Source organism: Sycon ciliatum, chromosome 1 (assembly GCF_964019385.1).
Source record: "Sycon ciliatum chromosome 1, ocSycCili1.1, whole genome shotgun sequence".
Lineage (NCBI taxonomy): Eukaryota > Metazoa > Porifera > Calcarea > Leucosolenida > Sycettidae > Sycon > Sycon ciliatum.
In genome coordinates, this window is record NC_088643.1 from 22,577,023 (window position 1) to 22,597,847 (window position 20,825).

The window sequence follows — 20,825 nt, forward strand, 5'->3', positions numbered from 1 at the left end:
CAACACAGTTCACCACATAAACTTTCGCGCGAAAAAAATAAAAAGACCCACTCAGCTGGCTTGGCGCATCGACTGATAGCACCATCCCCGAAAGTTAGTACTCATGTGGCTGCTAAGTTCGAAAGTTAGTACGTACTAACTTACGGGGAAATACGGTATATATGTAGAGTTGTTGTTGTTAGCCATACACACCTTAAAATTGTTTTGCTTGTCAACCGCTTGCTTTTGTCCCTTTTGACTAGGGGTGAAACGGTTCGGGTAAGGAACCGGTTTTGGAACCGCCAGCTGAAAAGAATCGGGTACCCGTTCCGTCAAATTTCGAACCGAAACTCGAAAAATCTCGTTCTCTTACAAATGCATGTACGCGTCAAGTCTACTCAATATTTTACCTTACGATCACCGCTCTTCCAAGGACCAAAGGGTTCTCCTGGTCATTATCTTCTTCGCACGTGGACTCTCCGATGTCTCGCTCTTGTTCGTAAACATGTTTTCAAAAAAAAATTATTGTCACGAACACATTTTGTTGAATCAAACCAAAGGTTCGAGCTGTCAAGCTCTCTAGCTCTTTTCTGTATCTGGAGAAAAGAGTACATGGAACCGATACCCGAACCGTGGAAAACTATGCTGGTGTTAGGGTACCCGGACATGAAAAACATGGAACCGTTTCACCCCTACTTTTGACATCGCCAATGTGCACAGGAGTCCAATGTGCACAGGAGTCCAATGTGCACAGGAGTCCAATGTGCACAGGAGTCCAATGTGCACAGGAGTCCAATGTGCACAGGAGTCCAATGTGCACTGGCCAGTATAGAGCTGTACTCCCTTCTTGCGACTCTGGGAAGGGGGGGGGGGGAATCTTCTAAAAAAATCTTAAATACTCCTGCATGCTTTATGCCCACTCCTAGACAACCAAACATGATCATTATTTCCTGTCCCAAGTACACTTGTTACTTTAAACTGTGGCAGAACATACGCACATATTCAAGGCCTCGTCGTGCACTTCTTGGCTTGGGTGATGGTCCTGTACTGGTGAAGCAGTAGCGCACGCGGATCGGCTGTACAGATACACTGGGCTACATACTATAGCAATATCTCTTGTCTTGCTCCTCTGTCTTTTCGTGCCACCTTGCAGATTATCTTCTCCGATGACTGGAGTATAGTTGGGAAAGGAGGCAAAGTAGCCAAGGCAAAGGACGCCGTGCAAGGACTCGTCCAGTCTCTACCGGTGCAATCGGTACGGTGTCCAATACGATCGTGCACTCAGTACTTGTAGTAACCTCCGATTTCCGAAGCAACTCAAAGTCGAGTTCAGAGCCAAACACTGTTACGTTGTTCTCACTTGTATTAGCTATTTGGGGGGGGGGGGGGTGCTGCATCGTGTATGAGTACATGAACTTGCGAACCGTGATGAATGCATTATTTTCTCAAGGTTAATTCAGTCCGGGCAATTGCTTTTCTGTCTCTCCCGACATTACCGTCGCTCTCCATGCTCCTGTATCTGTTACGTGGCATGACAGCGTTGCGACTGTACCTCTTGTTTTCCACAGATGATCGTTGGGCAGAAACAAAGCTTCCTGGAGCAACACTTGCTCAAGCACTTCAACGAGCTACGCAGCGTCATCGAGGAGGTCAATGATGCTGTGCTCATCGTGCCTACGTTTGGACTAGAGCTGGACGAGGACGGTGTGTTCCATGGGTATGGACGCGGCGGTGGTGGCCGGTCAGCCACCGAGCCAGGTGGCAGACGTGGCGGCGCACACACTGGAGCGGGTAGGGACCAGTCCAAGGCCGACTACACTATCACGTTCATGGCCGGCGATGACGCTATACTGAGGAACGTTGTGGATCGCGTGAGTGCAGTTTTCACTCTTCACTGTGTACAGTGTGCATGGGATACTTGCCAAGTCAATCACACTGTGCTAGCCCGGGCAGATGGGAGCTAAGGATGTTGGCATTGAGCACGCCTCGTAGAACCTTGGAATGATAGAACCCCACAATTGCTACATGCAGACCGGAATACCGTAAAGTCGCGGATAAAAGCCGGGCTTATAAGCATATAAGCCGCTTTCTGCATCAGGCTTTAATGCAAACCAGGCTTGTATGCAAACCATGCTTATATGCACCACTGATATTTTTGCCACGCGTAGATCTACCACTGACTACCATGGCGGCAGTTTTACTATGCACCGTACACAGCGCATGCACTCTTGACCTACCCGATCCGCGCTTGCATAGAATCCAGGCTTCAACGCGCGACAGGCTTATATGCATTTGACCCGTTTGATTTTCAGGCTTCTATCCGCGATGTGCTTGTATGCAAACCCGGCTTTTATCCGTGACTTTACGGTAATCATTTTTTCACTGTTGGCTATAGTCGAATCATGTGAAAGTACCCTGCCGTTGTGGGTAAAATGCCCATCCTATGGTATTATTGCTCTCCCACCGACTTCAGATGTGTGCATCAAACTAGTCAGCATTGCGCTGAGTAGCTAGGTATGGTTGCTTGTGTTGAGTTAAAAAAGGAGTCGTCATCCCAGACACAAAGGAACAACTTGGGACAGGCACTAGTAGTGGGAAGACGTTTATTATAGACAGAGAGACGGAGAGACAGACGAACTAAACGACTACATTATTAAAGAGAGAAAAGAGAGTTTGAGAGAGCAGTGCAAGATAAAGGCCCTGGGTAGCTATGGCAAATATGGGCACGCAAGTAGCTACCCAGGCCAATGGAACAAAATATGAGTATGTACGGGGTGCATACAGCATTACAGGCCAGCTGGAAAAGGTTGTAGAATGTACGGGAGGAGGTCCCTAACACTTGTCTCTCTTCCCATAGTTTGCTTCCTACCCCTGTCTACTCCATTTTCCTGCGAATGCAGATCAACGAAGTTGACGGCAACTGTGCCTATGCGTCCATCAAGGTGACCCGCGACGACGGCCAAAAGATCATCGACGCGAAGAAAGCCAACAGACTGCGGCCATACCTGCAGCGCGCCAATATCAAAGTCAGCGGCGGTACTGTGCACATCAATGCCATGTCCCGCTCTGAAGTCAACCAGACGGCAGCAGAAGTGCAGGTATACTCATCATGTACATGTACATGTGTATATACATGGCTACGTGTTGCGGCGCTCACGCTTTTGCCATTATGCTTTCACTTTGCCAGTGTGCATGCATGCTGTGTGTGCACGTGTGCATAATCGTGTGGCTGGGGATTTTGTGGCTGAATTGTGTGGCTGGGAATTATGTGGCTGGGGATTGTGTGGCTGGGAATGCGGCGACCGGAGTAACTGATTCTAAAACTGGGTGGTGCTGGGCAGTGTTGTGATCTCGAATTAACTTGTCAGTCGCTGAACTGATTGTATTCGAAAGAAGACGTTAACGTATACTTACAGTGTGTGAAAAATAGTATAGCGTGACCGTGTGTGTGTGTGTGTGTGAGAGAGAGAGAGAGAGAGAGAGAGAGAGAGAGAGAGAGAGAGAGAGAGAGAGAGAGAGAGAGAGAGAGAGAGAGAGAGAGAGAGAAGAGAGAGAGAGAGAGAGAAAGAGAGAGAGAGAGAGAGAGAGAGAGAGAGAGAGAGAGAGAGAGAGAGAGAGAGAGAGAGAGAGAGAGAGAGAGAGAGAGGAGAGAGAGAGAGAGAGAGAGAGAGAGAGAGAGAGAGAGAGAGAGAGAGAGAGAGAGAGAGAGAGAGAGAGAGAGAGAGAGAGAGAGAGAGAGAGGCATGAGAGGGAGAGGCATGAGAGGGAGAGGGAAAGAGGGAGAGCGAGAGGAAAAGTAAGAGGGAGAGGGAGAGGTATGCAGTTGGTTGCTCAAACGATCATGACAGGCAAAATACAGATTTACAAACAGTCTGTTTTTTGGTCCTGCGTCCTGTTGAGTGGGCACTGGTGCAATACTAGAATTGCTATGGCCAAGTTTCCACTGTGACATCACTACCAATACCTCCATCCTCCAGGAGTGAATGTGTTTGTGCGTGTGTGTGCGTGTGTTGTGTGTGTCTGTGCGTGTTTGTCTGTGCGTGTTTGTCTGTGCGTGTTTGTCTGTGCGTGTCTGTGTGTACACATGTGTACTATATATGTGTCTTTGCGGCGTGGTGCAACCCCGGCCCATGGCAATGCTATCTGCATTGCTGCAGGCATTCATCTCGGGGCTGGAGGCCGTGCAGGAAGAGTTTGACTTTGACGACCATGCAATCGGCCATCTGACAGTTCTGTCCCACATGCCACGCATTGAACGCATGGCCACACAGCACGGCGTGCACGTGAATACCGTGCGACAGAACAGACACTCTCCATCTGATCGTCGCGAGAAAGCCAGCCTGGTCATCAGCGGTGAACGCGGGAATGTAAGGCAGTTCAGTGACGTCCTCCGAATGGATGCCAAGGAAATGGCCCGATCCACCACCGTAGATCAGGTAAGACATCTATACAGGATACACACAGTTTTTACCTGGGAGTAGTAAAATATCTACTCCCGGTGTTTTGCCTACAGTGTGCAGACCGTGCATCACCACCGCAGACCAGCAATATTGTAGATTGCTGTTGATTTGTTGACCAGGGTGTTATGGCAACGAAGTTGGGGCCAAAGAGAAAGTTTATTTCTTTCCATGCGAATATTATACAGTGGCCATTTTTCCAAAAACCGATTTATATTCACAAAAACGCATGTACGAAGTCACTACAGCGTAACTCGCACATCTGTGGTGCTTCTTTTTTTTTTTTTGAAGTACCGGAGCACATCTGTGGTGTGCTAACCATGTACATGTACCAGAGTATCTGTGGTGTGGTGGCCATGTACCACCGGCAATGCCTCATAGTCACCATTTTGCCTCAGTTTTGTAGCAGTGCCTATGACGGCCATTTACCAGTGTGTTGACTGGACGACACCGTGACTGACTATACATGAGCTACATGCCCGTTGACGTTGAAAAGCAGAGTTGCAGCTGTGCTTGTTGCTGGCCATCCACCCGCTGACAGTGACTAGTCTGAACTTGGATAGTAAATACTAAATATCCCTGTGACACGCTAACATTGATGGTTATACACACAGTCGGCCTATCGTTTGTGTGTGTGCGTGTGTGTGTGTGTGTGTGCGTGTGCGTGCGCGTGTGTGCATGCACGTGTGTGTGTGTGCATGTGTGTGTGTGTGTGTGTGTGTGTGTGTGTATGACCTCACTCGACACTCGAGTTCTGTTCCCCGTGACTGAAACACTGTCGGTCCTTTCGGGACCTGCCATCATCTGCGGATGGGCATTATTGTATTGTATTGTATTGTATTGTATTGTATTGTATTGTATTGTAGTGTATGTGTGTATACGTGTGTATACGTGTGTATACGTGTGTGCATGGGTGTATGTGTGATGGTAATGCTGCGGTATAGTCAGCCTAACCCGTCGTTCAGCAGCCAGAATAATTATATCGAACAGTGTTGGTAGTTGGTTTACCAGGTAGACGGTTTCTTGCCACTTTGTGCTGAATGGGAGAGTAGCAGTCTGACATCTGCCTGGTGGAATGACCTATACCGGCAGTGTCTCAACTACTCAGTCTATTACATACTTATGCTTGCCGAATGTTAGACTAGAAACAGACCGTCTGATTAGGTTGGCCTCATCATCACCACGAATATGGATTGTCAAAGACGTATTTGTAGGCATCAGTGCAACTTCTTCGTGTTTCTGTCTCCTTTTCCTCCGCTCCGCTCCCCGACTAGGTCCGTGTGAATGGGCTCGAGACGGTGATTTTGACGGACTACCTTTCAGACATCGTCAGCCTGGAGGTGAACTGTGGCGTGGTCTTCTCCTGGGATGACAGCCTCAACCTGCAGCCTGCAACTGATAAGAACAGCAGTCTGAGTAGATCTACTTCTGGCAGTGCTGGTGCTGGTGCATCTAAAACCACTGGCTGCTGGGAGTGGAAAGATGATGACGGGTGGAAGCCATATCCTGCAAACGTCTCGGCTAGCCTTGATCGGCTGCTTTCGAGCCGTTCGAAAGGAAAACTTCAAACCCACGGGAAGGAGTAAGAGCTGTTCTTTTGAATTGTTTTTGAGGACTCTATGCATTGGTGATAGCTTTTAAACACATACTGGTCCTAGAATGACTCCCATTTTCCTTCTGGGGGGGGGGGGGGGGGGGGGGGGGGTCAACCATTATATTGAAAACTTAGCTGAGGGCATTCCTTTGGCAGACTAGAAACATGGCATAGGCATTCTTCTCCACTGATGACAAAGAATGTCCCGGCTGCAGACCATTCAACATACAAATGTGCACCAGCTGACCACGTACCCGTGACTAGCCAGAACACTATTCGCAGCCATAGCAACTGACGGAAGTTTGTTCTCCTGTTATTGTCACACCTTACATGGAGCCGTCTTTTCCCAATAATGATGTCGAGCAAAAAATGCGCTGATAAAGAAAACTCAGTGCAGCAAAAATCTCCCAAGTGAATTTCCCGTGACACGATAGCCACATGACTGTAGCGGAATACAAAGAATTTTGCTGCTGAACTATATTTACGCTGACTGGGCGTGCCTTTCGGGTGCAATTGCTGAACTATATGGGAGATGGACTTGGATGGAGAGCCAAGGATTAATTTATAAGAAAGAAAAAGGACCAAGGAACTACAAGTTGCGCTATAATGTCCACTAGCACCACCAGTTACTAAACAATCAGCTCATGCGATAACATTGCACGACACTGACCGACGACACTGATGTCGTCGGGGGGTTTTAATCCCTCGCACGATAGCCCTTCCGATTACTCTCTTATACATCACACGCACGCCACACTCAGAGGACAGATTATTTTCGTCTTACTCCAAGGAGAGTCTCAGGAAGAAGGCACCCAAAAACAATCAGGATGCGCACGATAAGCATGCACGCATGCGCAACCTGCACGTGCCAAAAGGGGCACACACGTGCCAAAAGGGCAGGGACAACATATTTCCACACACAAAAAAAATGCATCCTCTCCTGAGGATGGGAGAGAAAAAAAACAAAACGAGAAGACAGACAGGAGAAGAAGAAATCAAATGTGAACAACATACACATGCAGATACGCAGGGCCAAACAGTAGGATACATTAGTAACTCCGGACAACGGGGGAAAAGCCAAAGCAAAGGGGTGGAAACAAAACAGACTGGGCCCACCCATAGAGGGAACCGCCATCTTTCAGGCGTGGGCCCCCGGAAAACAACCACCTCGCCCTGGTGCGAAGCCAAGGCAAACCGACGCTACTGCGAAGACCGCGGCAGCTGAACCGGGTGACCAGTCATCTGACAGCACAGGAGTTGTCCGGAAAACCATCGCGCAGCCGATGGGGCTACGAAAACTCACAGAGACACACACAGAAAGAAAGAAACACGGACTGACGCAAACATCTCAGCAATACTAGGAGCCAAAATTCAGACAAGAAAAACCACAAGAAGGAATGGCAGAACAGCAACATTGAACACGCCTACGGATACAGGGGCAGTCTATCCATGAGGACACCAGATAGCACACAAACAAATCGGTCACCAATACGCAAACAAAAATTAACATAGAAAAACACAGGGCGCTACCCTGAATAACCACAGGCATCTAACCTGAAAAAACCACAGGTCTCTAACCTGAAAAAAACCCACAGGGATTGAACCTGAATATCACGCGTGAAACACATCCGCTCACGAAACACAAAAAAAACACCGTCCTGAACCCTACTGGGACGCACAAAGGCCAGCCAGCAAAACACGGAAACCGAACACCCGCAAGGCGAACCGATACAAATAAGCGCTGGATCCCACCAGCCCACCAGGCAGACCGTGGCTCACCATGATCGGACGCCCCCCTAGGTGAAATGAAGAGACCCACGTGCCAAAACACAAATACCAAACAACACACTCACAGAAATATTGCCACCCGGACCGTCAACGAGAATCTCAGAAGCATGTTACACCACTGGGCGTCAGCCATTCCACATGAGCGGGACAACCAGGCGGAGCACTAAAACGCTCGACACAAAACATGAATACTAGTAAAACGAAAAAGAAAGCACTTGTACTTGAAACTGGAAACGACGGAGTGCCACCACATCGAGTAAATCGATGGGGACATCTACCAAACTGAAACAAATCGGACGACACAGGATCGGAGCAGTCCGACGACACCGAAACGACGTGCACCAGTGCACAACACAGGGCGAGTAAGCAAACACGAGCAAAGCTACCCATGCTGACTACCATGATGACGTACCAAGCAACACGATGAGCATGCACGACAGCACGGACAACAAACTTTCAAGTCAGAAGGTGTGAAACACAGTGCACACGACCACTCGAACAGCCAGAGGCCGGAGGGCGACAATGTACACTGGTTCAAAACACCGCACACACAACGTGGGCCACAATCATGTACTAACAGGAGCGAGGCTCGAACGAGGTACTCGTACACAAGAGAACAACCCGGGACTTCAATGCCACGAAGCGAAACAATTATTTTGAAAATCCCAAATCGAAGACTAGTACCAGGAGAACTACGTACAAGGTACCAAACATTACGCAGGGCAGACAAAGCATGCTCACCTGAGTAGGAGCTCCGAGGACAGGGTTGAGCAGATGGAGCAAAGCGGAGCCATGGCGAGGACGCGTGGAGAAGACAAGATTTGAAGCCACGGCGAAAACGAAAACGATCTCAGGGTCGTGGGAAACGATGCCACTAGCTGGGCGCCAATTGTCGTCGGGGGGTTTTAATCCCTCGCACGATAGCCCTTCCGATTACTCTCTTATACATCACACGCACGCCACACTCAGAGGACAGATTATTTTCGTCTTACTCCAAGGAGAGTCTCAGGAAGAAGGCACCCAAAAACAATCAGGATGCGCACGATAAGCATGCACGCATGCGCAACCTGCACGTGCCAAAAGGGGCACACACGTGCCAAAAGGGCAGGGACTCAGTCGGTAGAGCATGAGACTCTTAATCTCAGGGTCGTGGGTTCGAGCCCCACGTTGGGCGCCAATTGTCGTCGGGGGGGGTTTAATCCCTCGCACGATAGCCCTTCCGATTACTCTCTTATACATCACACGCACGCCACACTCAGAGGACAGATTATTTTCGTCTTACTCCAAGGAGAGTCTCAGGAAGAAGGCACCCAAAAACAATCAGGATGCGCACGATAAGCATGCACGCATGCGCAACCTGCACGTGCCAAAAGGGGCACACACGTGCCAAAAGGGCAGGGACAACACTGACGTTCTACACCTAACTGGCTAACGTGCAATGTTATCGCATGAGCTGATTGTTTAGTAACTAGTGGTGTTAGTGGACATTATAGCGTAACTTGTAGTTCCTTGGTCCTTTTTCTTTCTTATAAATATATGGGAGATTCTCATGATTTATTAAAAGAAAGCTAAGCGAAACACAAGCACACTCTGGAAGGCCGCGTGAAGCTCTTTTGCCGCATGCTTGTGTTTCAAGTTGATCAAGTGCTATGTGTATGTGTATAGCGTACCGTTGAATTCTTGGTCACACTAGCAAATCCAATTGCCAGTGCCAGCTATAATAGTGTTAGTATGTGTGGTGGGTTTAGTTCCAGTCACAGTCCAGACTGCTGGCATCAACACTTCACCATTACACTGTAGAGCACCTTGTTCACACTCGTTGCATTCCAGCAGCGTGTCTCTAGTGTTGCTGCACAGTTTTCTCCATGCCTGACCAAGGTACATTGTGTATTCTCCATGCCTGACCAAGGTACATTCTGGATCCAATGACGGGGAAGCAGATCAATCAGCAAACTGGATTTCAGCGTGACATTCGCCAGCGACCAGTGTCGGGCAGGCAAACCGCTCAGTGGCAGTTTCAAAACGACTCGGGTATGCTACATACCAAGTACATGTATAGCACTGCAAGAGGTACACGAAAGGAAGTAAAATAGGGCTTTTACTTCCTTTTGTGTACCTCTTGCGTACTACGCTCTGCCCATTACGGGCATTTGAGCACTATTGCAGGTTAAAAGGCGCACTGCCTCTGTGTATAGCACTGCAAGATATGCAAATTGCACTCTGCCCTCAGGAACATGCATACTGACTAAGATCTCTGCAAGTTGCTTAATTGAACTAGAAGACTGCACATATTATTTATTCAGTTGTATTCGAAGCATACTAAAATGTGTTGATTCCATTGCGGCATTTTCTTGACGGGATTGAGTGGAATAGTATGACTGCTAGGAGGCATGGGGCGCGGACCGATGGCGACGGTGAGGAGAGATCGATTTTCAAGATGTGACAGAACTGTTTGCAGCGAAACAGAGTGTGTAATAGTCAATGAATGTATATCTTGCTTGGCATGCTGGTGCACCAGTAGCCAGCAGTCAGTAGAGGGGGCAATAATAACAGTGTCTCGTTCATATAATCTACTTGCATCATTATGTAACGGTGTGTGTGCGTGTGTGCGTGTGTGCGTGTGTGCGTGTGTGTGTGTGTGTGTGTGCGTGTGTGTGTGTGTGCGTGTGTGCGTGTGTGAGTGTGTGTGTGTGTGTGTGTGTGTATGCGCGCGTGTGTTTATGGTTGTGTGCTCCAGGTGGTTTCACAAACTACTCCCATGATCTGAATGCTGAGCTTGAAACGGCGAACGGACAGCTTTCCCGGTTCACGATAGTTCATAATCGTATGCAGTACACCATTGATTTCACCAGCATGAAGCAAACGAACAAGACCACTGGTACAGTTCGCCGCATTCAGCGAGTGTTGTCTCAATCGCCGGGGGGTCGTAGGGAAACCGGTGCATTGCCATCAGCGTTCGACCCGTTCAAGGACGGACGGCTCGTCAACACGGGCGCCGTGCGCATACACGGGGATCGGCAAGCAGTCCAGACTGCTAAGACCGACCTGGCTCGTGTCTTGAACGACAGGATTGTCGACCAAGAAGTAAGATTTCAAGAGAGATTACAGCCTGCCCAGTGCTCTCTGTGCGATGGGTAGATCGGCTTGCAGTTCCACGCGACTGTGCAACGGTACTACAGTTGCACTCGGTGAAATCCGACCCGAAATTCAAAGCTGCAGCGCCCTGGACCAGTTCCGATTACATGACTGTATTAGCACATGTGTACGTACAGCCGCATTTGTGCCACTGCCAGGGCACCGAGGTCTGTGCAAGTTGTTGGCACCACATATGCCCTCTGGGTCGGATTTCACCGAGCGCAACTGTACTAGTACATCTCAGTGGGATGTTTGGAACCAAACAGACCTTCACCAGTATTCAGCAACTATTCCACGGAGTGCGGAAAGCAGGCCTCTCGTGACGGATGGCAGTTTTCTGCACTGAACACAGGGGATCTGACTGCATGCGGAGGCATGGTTTGGTAACTGTGAGATCTCAGTACGCCGGTGATCCCTAATACACGTTTCTGGTCCAGCAAGGAATCAATCAAAACCTCTTGTGCATTGTCGAATTACAATCAGTCTAAAGCTCTTTCAAGTAAATAACTCCTTGACGTGTGTACAGCACAAGTGATCTCTCAAAACAGAAATGATTTCAATTTTTTTGAGTCTCACCAGTGTCAGAGGGGGTAGTAGGCCGCAGCCAGATGTGAACCGGAATGCAGAAGAAAACTAGGAGCAACAACATGGGACAGAGCCACAGGAGGAAAGAATGAGTACGTTCGGCTAACAGAAATAGGCTAGGACAAACACCACTTGAGACCGTCAGATAAATTTATCTGGACCGAGCCAGCCGGGGGAAAAAACCCTCGCGCCGACGGATGCATGAATGAGGAAAAACCGGGTGTATAGCCCCAAGTGGCAACATGGCAGCATGAAAACAGGCACAACATATCTACAGCCAAAAAGAAAGCGGGAAGAAGATGCACAGCCGTTAAGGGTGGGAGGGCGGGGACACTAGTGGGACTCAAAAAACTGACTGAAGAAGTCAGGCAAAAAACAGCAACAAAAGATACAAACATCAGACGCCATATTTGCAAGAGGAAAAATTTGTTGGGCGAGAAATCATTTCTCACCTATCTCGCTCCGCTTGGCTGGCGAGAAATAAAACTTCTCGCTCCACATGATACACTTACATACCAACATAGACACAGACAACAGAGGCAGGAGCACACAAAGTGAAGGGTAGTAGGCCGCAGACAGATGAAACTCGGAAAAAGCATAGCGCGGTTAGAAGAGCAGTGGAGGGAGGGAGAAGGTAGGAGGATTGACAAAAGAGAGAACAAGAGACAGGCAACAGTGCACAATGGAAACAAAGAGTTCAGAGTCCAAGGCACTGGGAGACCAGAAGACGATACTCAGTGGAATCCTCCTCATAGCCATCTTTGGCGGCATCACTCCTCCAACCGCTATGCACCTTGAAGAGCCTATCTGGAACTGCGGTTATGGCCGCAGTTGACGCACCACCAGAGCAGAGGCTGTGGAGACCGAAACGGGCAGGGTCCTGTCTGATTCCCTGGAGTAGCAGCAGCCGTACCTTCTCCAAGGCCCGTGAGTATGACAGCGGCGTGCTGCGAACTTGATCAGGCAACCCGGGAACCCCGAGAGATCTTACCAAACAGAACTTGGTTCTCACTGTGGCGGCCCTGGCAAAGGAACCGGCTGAGGAGGCTGACAGGGCAGTACAGTACTCCGATGGGGAGCGGGCATTCAGTACCTCATGCCCGGCCTCCCGTAGCTGGTCGTGCTTGCGACACGACACACATATTGCAGCGTAAGTGGACGTGAAAGTCATCCGGTGAACCCGGATCTGATGCAGTTCGTCCCAATGCAAGAACGAACAGAAGCCCACCACAATGAGGGTGAGGGTCTGGAGGGTGTCCAAGTCGACGTCGGGTGTCAGAAACTGGTGGACCAGGGACTTGACCATGTCCGGTGACAGTGGCTGTTTCTTCGAGGCAGGCGTAACGAGGAGGCGCTGGCAGCTGAGGTAAACCTGTGACACGATCGGAGAGCTAGTGACGGGTCGAATCCTGACTTCTCGTGTGCTCAATTGATGGCACCGATGGCGGAAACGATCGGGGACACGGTGTGGGCTGATTGGAGAAGATGCATCATCTACAGAACAAGGTCGGCGGGCCTGACGGGAAGGACGGGTAGATCGTAGTGAGACGCCCAGTCCGCGTAACGGCCCCAATGCACCTGAGTACATCTGGCTATGGCCTACTACCCCTCACTTTGTGTGCTCCTGCCTCCGTTGTCTGTGTCTATGTTGGTAGGTAAGTGTATGTGGAGCGAGAAGTTATATTTCTCGCCAGCCAAGCGGCCACACACGCTTTTACCTTAATGGCAGCCACGCATGGTTCACCCTAGAGGTGGCCACGTCGGTTTCACCATAACGGATGCCGGAAATGCATGCTAGTGCTGTTCAGTGGATTGAGTCGTGGCTGTCATCATTGCGGCTATCTGTTCGTACATGATTACCTACTACCATGCATACCGTATACTAGGAGCCCTGTGAGTAGTAAGATTATAGCTCACGAGTTAAGTGGGTTTTACGATATTGGATTTTCTGCTCTCTCTCTCTCTCTCTCTCTCTCTCTCTCTCTCTCTCTCTCAGATGCCTCTACCGTGTAGTATGACAGCTGAGCTGGGCGCGAGCCTTTCCGACCTTTGCTGCCGGTGCGTCGTGACCATGGAGATAGCCGCATCATCGTCATCAGCAGTGGCTGCGTCTACACCAGGTACTAACTGCGTCACAAATAGTAGGTGATCTAACCCGGTGTGTTGTATGCTGAGATGTCGATGCTAGGATAGGGCGGAGGATTAGGCGCTAGGCCAGTCGCTGCGTGTTTTGTGTGCTTACGGTTTCAAACTTCAATTTTCATTTCTCTATTTTCATTTTTTTAATGAAGTAGTATGTCTCCTGATGAAAACACCATTTCATCAGGAGACACACTTGTGCATAATCCTATAGAGAAAACGGGGGGGGGGGGTAGCTGACATCGACACAAGACATGAGGCAAGGGGTGAAGGGTGAAGGGTACCCAAGGACCAAGGAGTGAAGGGCACCCAAGGACCAAGGGGTGAAGGGCACCCAAGGACCAAGGGGTGAAGGGCACCCAAGGACCAAGGGGCGAAGGGCACCCAAGGACCAAGGGGTGAAGGGCGACAATGGGCATTACTGTGGACACGGGGTTACATGTGGCATTGCTGGGAGTAACCACCGGGTGATGAAGATTATTGTCTGTCTGTTTGCCGGTGCACTGTTACCATGGTTACATTGCAAGCAGGTAAGAAGTCCATTGTCATCAAAGGTACACAGAAACGAGTGGATGAAGCTACACGCAAACTTCTGCCCATGGTCAGTTGTGTTCTCTCTGTTGCATCTCTGTTGTTCTGCCTGCCTGCCTGCCTGCCTGCCTGCCTGCCTGCCTGCCTGCCTGCCTGCCTGCCTGCCTGCCTGCCTGCCTGCCTGCCTGCCTGCCTGCCTGCCTGCCTGCCAGCATGCCTGCCTGCCTGCCTGCATGTGGAATGTTTAGAAGAGCATCAGCGGTCTTCTAGTAAAAGTTATATTAGACCCCACAACTCAGTCTAATAGTTGAATAGGTTTTATTCCCGTAGCTATGCAGAAGACGTTACTTCAGTAACGTCTGGCGCTAGCCAGGGTCCACACAGCTTTAATTTGGTGTTTGTTTGTTTGTTTGTTTGTTTGTTTGTGTCACGGCTGGAGCTATCCCGTATCTGTGACTACAAAGGCTCTACAGGATTGTACATAACAGCTGTCCACAATATTTGCGGGCCCCTGTATCTGTCCCGTACCGTACCAATATTCGTCGTATTATATATACGACTCCCTGATGTAGAGGGAAATTTGGAAAGAAATAGGGAGACGTGGAGGAAATTAAATTAGAATAGACGCCGAATAGGTGATAGGATGCGTCAGCATAAACATACATGTACTTTGGAAGAGAGATCCCGTCGTCTCCAAAATAAGCGTGAACGAGCGATTCAGCGCCGGTCACAGGAAACGTCGGAAGAGAGATCCCGTCGACTCCAGAACGCCCGTGATCGGCAGAGTCCGCCGGTCCCAGGCAACGTCAGGACAGACATCCCGTTGAGTCCAGAACGCCCGTGATCGGCAGAGTCTAAGCCGGTCCCAGGAAACGTCAGGACAGACATCCCGTCGAGTCCAGAATGCCCGTGATCGGCAGAGTCAGCGCCGGTCCCAGTAAACGTCAGGACAGACATCCCGTCGACGCGCAGAAAAACTAAACCTGCAGCCTATTTTGCCGTCGGACAGGATACGTATTTTAGGAGGCTGTAAAGTTATGTATTGTCCAAATTTCGACGTGAGCAGCAGGTCACTCGCGATGATTTTTCGACGTGCGAGCAAAATAACGCGAGCTGAACTTTCGCGTCGCAGACATCCCGTCGACGCGCAGAAAAACTAAATCTGCAGCCTCTTTTGCCGTCGGACAGGATACGTATTTTAGGAGACTGTAAAATTATGTAATGTGCTCCACAGGCAACCATGCATTCGGCGTCGTCATTGGCTCAACAGGTCAATGTACATGTATTACTACAAAAAGGCTAGAAAATCCGATTACTGTATTAAAATCAACTAATTTTCGCTGGCGATTTAATTTCGCTGATTTCGCCGCTTGGTACCAACCGGCCAAAGTAAATCGCAGGCCAAAGTTTGTCATAATTATAGGCAAATGATGCATGATTGAGCAATGGATGCATGTGAGAGCAAAAATACCGATCGATTTCAAATTTGACGTGAAATTGCGCGTCACGTCGGAAATAACGTGCATCTTAACCCCTCTAATAGAGAGGTTTATATTTCTCATCGGCCAAAATTTGTTGATTTACAGTATAAGGAGATAAAAAGAAAAGAAGGAGCAAACCAAAAGTAGATGATTATTAGAGAAATAACAATCCACAATAAATTCTGCAAATACTTTTGCCTAACTCATAATATTCAAACCGATTGAAACGTTTTTGCAATACAGTGATGGGGCCAATCAACGGAAAAAGACATTTCCATCAGTTCTTATAACATGTACGATGAGCTAGGCAAAAAAGCATAAAAGCATAGCGTAGGGCCCTGAGCTTCCAAGCTCTCTCGTTTATGTTATGATAAACTAAGGCGATCGATCACAACGCATTGTTAATTCTGGAATGTGTAAATCTACGACTTCAATCTGCTGCTAAAACTACTGAGGAAGAACGTCTCGAGGAGATTAGTCAACCTTCTACGGCCGAGGTAAAACCAAGACTAACCGTGACTAGCCGCAGTGAATTCGTAAGCTAACACGGAATGACAGCGGCGAGCAGCAATACGGTGTTCTGTCCCCGGGGAAAATCGCGGTTCCGCGGCCGCGTTTTTTTCCGCGTTTTTGCGAATTTTCAAAAGGCCTCGTTTTCCGCGATTTTCTCCGCGTTTTGAACTTTTTTGTTGCACTACACGTACACACAGTGCACTGTTCGGTCAGCAACGTCTCATCATGGCGGCTTTGTACTCAAATATGACGAGCTTACACCAAAGACTTGTAACTGATTGATTTCACTACATACTCACTGGAAATTGCCTCATATCAACTGCAAACTTGCCGAATATGAATAATATTCACCGCATATTTACCGCAAATTCACCGCAAATTATGCCATAATATTATTATGCCGCGTTTTTCCCCGCGTTTTTTGCGATTTTTTCCGCGATTTTCCCCGGTGACAGGGTGTTGTACGGTATAAAGGATGTCGTATAGCATGTCGTACAACAGTACGATGAAATCAAGATACGGCAATCGAGCGGGAAAGAAGAGAAATGCAACGAAAGTCTAACTACACCTCAAGATATTTAGAGAAAACTGTAAAGTCATGTACTGTGTGCTCAATAGACAATTATGAATTTATCTGTCAACCGAGTAGCCCACCATATCTTACAGAATGTATCGCATCGCATGCATGTGGGCACTAACTAACGAGTAGATCATGGTCGCGGCTGATTCAGTGCTATGCAGGGGCGTCACACACGGTACGACCACTACGACCATGGTCGTACCACTTTTCGTCCAGGATGGTCCACCCAATTCATCCGAAAAAGCAATAAAAAAATTCAAGGATCTTCGGACTTGTACAAAACATCGCAACTGTTACTTTCATTACAAGGAGCATACAGACTTGATGCCTAGCACTAGCAGCTAGCTATTGCCCAAGACTCCAGGCGGCTATCCATTACGATAGGCGGTTGGAGTCACGGTTAGAGACAACCAGACGATGGATTCCTCACGGACGCATTCACTGCAAACTTGACGGAAACAGAGCTGAGCTGGCGGCGATCACTGGGTCCAGAACTAAAATTTTCCAAGATCTACCATATTACAATGGCGATCAGCACGTCAAGAGACACTACATGTATGTCACTTGTCAGCTACAACATAATAATAATTATATTCTTTCCACAACGACACCTACCTAGTACCTCTGGCTCCTGACGATCTACTGCAAGCGGATTCGAAAATGCATCACACCCGCGAACGCAGCGCTTGTCAACGGAAAAGGGAAGCGCTTCATTCTCCGAAGCTGAAAAGTGTTTGGACTGCTGCTCCACGGCGGCAGAATATTCTGCAGCTGTTCACCGACACGCCCCGCTTCACCTATATTATAACGATTTACGATCGTTTCGTTCCCCGAGTTTTCTGGCAGCAACAACAAGAATTTCGTCCGCGACGACAGGACGAAAGTCTCTCGCTAACTAAAGTCCTGTTGCCACGAAGACAGAGAAGATTCCGCAAGCACTTTCTTCTGCTTCCATTGTTGTAGCTCTCCGGTCCACTGGCAGATCTTTCAATCCCACCGAACAAAAACAAAGGATCTTTTTCTCTCTCTAAAAACAACTAAAATAATTACTTCGCGACTGTCCAGGCCGGACGTGTACATAGTGTACGCGACGCGGCAGACTTTTGCAGGACACGACATACGTTTTTGCATAGCCGCTGGCGCTAGAACGCGCAGCACACTTGTACTTCGGATTTTTCGATTTTTCGAGGGCAATGGCCCTGAATCATTGAATGGGTTCCATTTGCCTTGCTTGGCTACCTACGATGTACAGAAAATACCAAAAATCCATGAGAAGTATGTTTTTGGAGCTGGAGTGGGGTTGTCTAATAAGTGCTAGGGGAACCGTCCTTTGCGGCTGTAGAGTGCTAAAACGTGGCCTGTTAGCCGAAAAATCCTTATTTTTTCTCCGCGGGACACCCCCGGGCCCCCGGTCGTACCACTCCCAGCAACCCTGTGACGCCCCTGCTATGGTTGAGTACAGATACTACTAGGCACGCATTGCCATGCTGTTCTTGATGTGTAGAGCACTGCAGATAGGTAGCACTATGCACAAACTGACTCATCCCAATGTTAAGTTGGCTACAATGCTGCTTGTCTTGTTCATTCTTGCATGGACTCCAGGCCCTTCTAGCACCACCCTCTGAGTCCAGCTCATTCAGGTTTGCCCTGACTTAGTCAAGTGAAGGTCATGATGCGAGAATGAGAGAGATGCCTGTGTGAGTGCGGCCGACATGGACCAATCAGCCTTGATAACAACCCAGCGTTGTGTGTGTGTGTGTGTGTGTGTGTGTGTGTGTACGTGTGCATGTGCGTGCATGTGTGTGTGTGTGCGTGTGTGTGTGCGTGTGTGCGCACGTGCGTGTGTGTGTGTGTGTGTGTGTGCGTGCGTGCATGTGTGTGTGTGTGTGTTTGTGTGTGTGTATGTTTGTGTGTGTATGTGTGTGTGCATGCATGTGTGCATGCATGTGTGTGTGTGTGTGTGTGTGTTTGCATGTTTTGCTGCGTCTCAGCTCATGGGTGCAGTCGAGGTAGATGCTATAAGCTATCCTCCGGATTGGGAAGAACAGGATCGAGAAGTGGAACTGAAGCCGGTATTGTCCTGTGAAATAGTCATGCAGCCATGCCTTGATTCTTCTGCCATTTACACGCAGCCATAGTTATTTTGTTTGAAAAGACACAAATTGCCCTCCTCCAATCCTGATGATCGCTCCTGGCCGAAATTTGATGGAGAATTATTTTGATTTGCAGCGAAGAGACCACTTGGATTGAAGATGGTGTGTACGTGTGTGTAAAGGTTTTCCATTTAATGAAGTGGCTGCAGTGGAGCTTGCGCACATTAAGACACAAATTGTCTTTATTTAATATGGAGTACTACTAGTAGATGGCGGCCGGAAAATCTTCCTTGCTCCTGACTCCACCAGACGCCATAGTTCCTTCCAGGGAATCATGGCCGGGGGTGAGCAGAACTTAGATGGCCCAAAGGAAATTCAGTTTCTGGTCGTTGCCTACCCTCTTAGAATCATGTTTCCCGGATGCTACAAGAAGCCGACCTTTTGTTCCACCACATTTGAAGAGTTTTCGGGGAGAATCACTGCAGTCTGAAGCCCTGCCACTTGGAAGTATGTATAGTAAAACCTGCAACTAAAGACCTGCACCGTGACTAGCGACAAGCCTGGTACTTAAGACCACCATGACTAGTGACCAGCCTGGTACTAAAGACCACCGTCACTAGTGACCAGCCTGGTACTACCGACCGCTTTGCCAGGCATGGACGGTCTCACATTCAAAATGCACTGTGACTAGCGACTACCTGCTGAAGGCGACCGCCTTTTCTTGTCCCAATGTCGATTTTTGACCCGTAACTAGCGACCACGATGTAGGAAATCAAAGGTTGTTAAAAGCTCCTTCTTTGAAATGTTGATGATTTTCCATGGTCCTAAATGGACTCTTTCAGTACTACAGCTGAACAAATGAGCGCAGGCTCATTTTGACTGTAGGCTGCACTGCACCTGTCATAGTTTCGAGTGCTGCCATGAGCAAACATGATAGGAAGCGTCTTGGAGAGCGCATCGAGCCTGCTCTCTGAACGATGTCACTGCTCAAAGGAGAAATGGCATTGCGCTAGTGGTGGGGAATTGTATTAGCTGCATTTTGACATACATAACATGTATGCCTAAACAGGGGCGTCGCACACGGCACGGTCACTACGGTATTGACCGTACCACTATTAACCCAAGTACCCCGTGAATCAATAAAATGCACTGATTTGGGCTCTATAGAGTTTTCCAAATTTTTTGGTTCAGCCACCCTCCCCTACGAATAAATTGTACTTCAGATGACTGACCGTACCACACTAAATTACCTTCTGACGCCCCTGCAAAATGATATTAGTGAGGTTCTGCCACGCGGTAAAACGTACCAAAGTACGTACGGAAACCTTGCCGCGGTACGGGATCAAATTTCAAACGGATTTTTTTCAGACCATTTTCCGTGTGAAGCGGCCTGGTCTCCGTGTGAAAACTGAGCGGACAGAGTACATGTGGTGGGGAGTTTGAGCATGCTACGAGCATGCTACGCAGAACAGAATCGGCACAACATACGAAAAATCCGTGTCAAACTTCACTGCAGTTGACACGGAGTTTGGTATGTAGTTCCGTGTAGCAGAACCTCTCTATTATCATAGAATGGATCCATATATGGTCGCACAGTGCAAACCTCTAACTACAGACCACCTGACACTAAAGACCGCTTTTTCTGGCCCAAGGGGTGGTCGTTAGTTACAGGTTTTCCTGTACCCTGCTAGTGTGATGTGTGCTACTCGATGTTGTATATAGTACAGCACTTTTCTAAGCACTCGCAGACTCCATTGCAGCCACTCACACGTTACAGGGTACCTCACTTCAAATTCTCCAACTACGGTCTCTTCGCTGCATAAGTTCACTTCACTTCCAAAAAAATAAATAATATTAGATATAAATGGAATGCACCAAATTTTCGGGCATGGCCCATCTTCAGGGTGAAAAACCATTCAACTAAAGCCAACAAAAACCGTGGCTGAAACG

At 48.6% G+C, this 20,825-nt stretch overlaps 1 protein-coding gene across 8 annotated transcripts in view; it reads left to right on the forward strand.

Moving 5' to 3' along the window:
• LOC135818335 (uncharacterized) overlaps positions 1 to 20,825 on the forward strand; it is a 49,229-nt gene that overhangs the window by 17,128 nt on the left and 11,276 nt on the right. For 6 of the 8 annotated variants that reach the window (XM_065331709.1, XM_065331717.1, XM_065331725.1 and 3 more), the window contains 10 exons: positions 1,133 to 1,234; positions 1,548 to 1,850; positions 2,880 to 3,077; positions 4,137 to 4,415; positions 5,711 to 6,018; positions 9,728 to 9,849; positions 10,556 to 10,902; positions 13,535 to 13,679; positions 14,205 to 14,278; positions 18,774 to 18,854. In XM_065331709.1, coding sequence (XP_065187781.1) covers positions 1,133 to 1,234; positions 1,548 to 1,850; positions 2,880 to 3,077; positions 4,137 to 4,415; positions 5,711 to 6,018; positions 9,728 to 9,849; positions 10,556 to 10,902; positions 13,535 to 13,679; positions 14,205 to 14,278; positions 18,774 to 18,854 — 1,959 coding nt within the window. The remainder of the gene's footprint in view (positions 1 to 1,132; positions 1,235 to 1,547; positions 1,851 to 2,879; positions 3,078 to 4,136; positions 4,416 to 5,710; positions 6,019 to 9,727; positions 9,850 to 10,555; positions 10,903 to 13,534; positions 13,680 to 14,204; positions 14,279 to 18,773; positions 18,855 to 20,825) is intronic. The other 2 variants (XM_065331703.1, XM_065331707.1) reach the window with 2 other exon arrangements.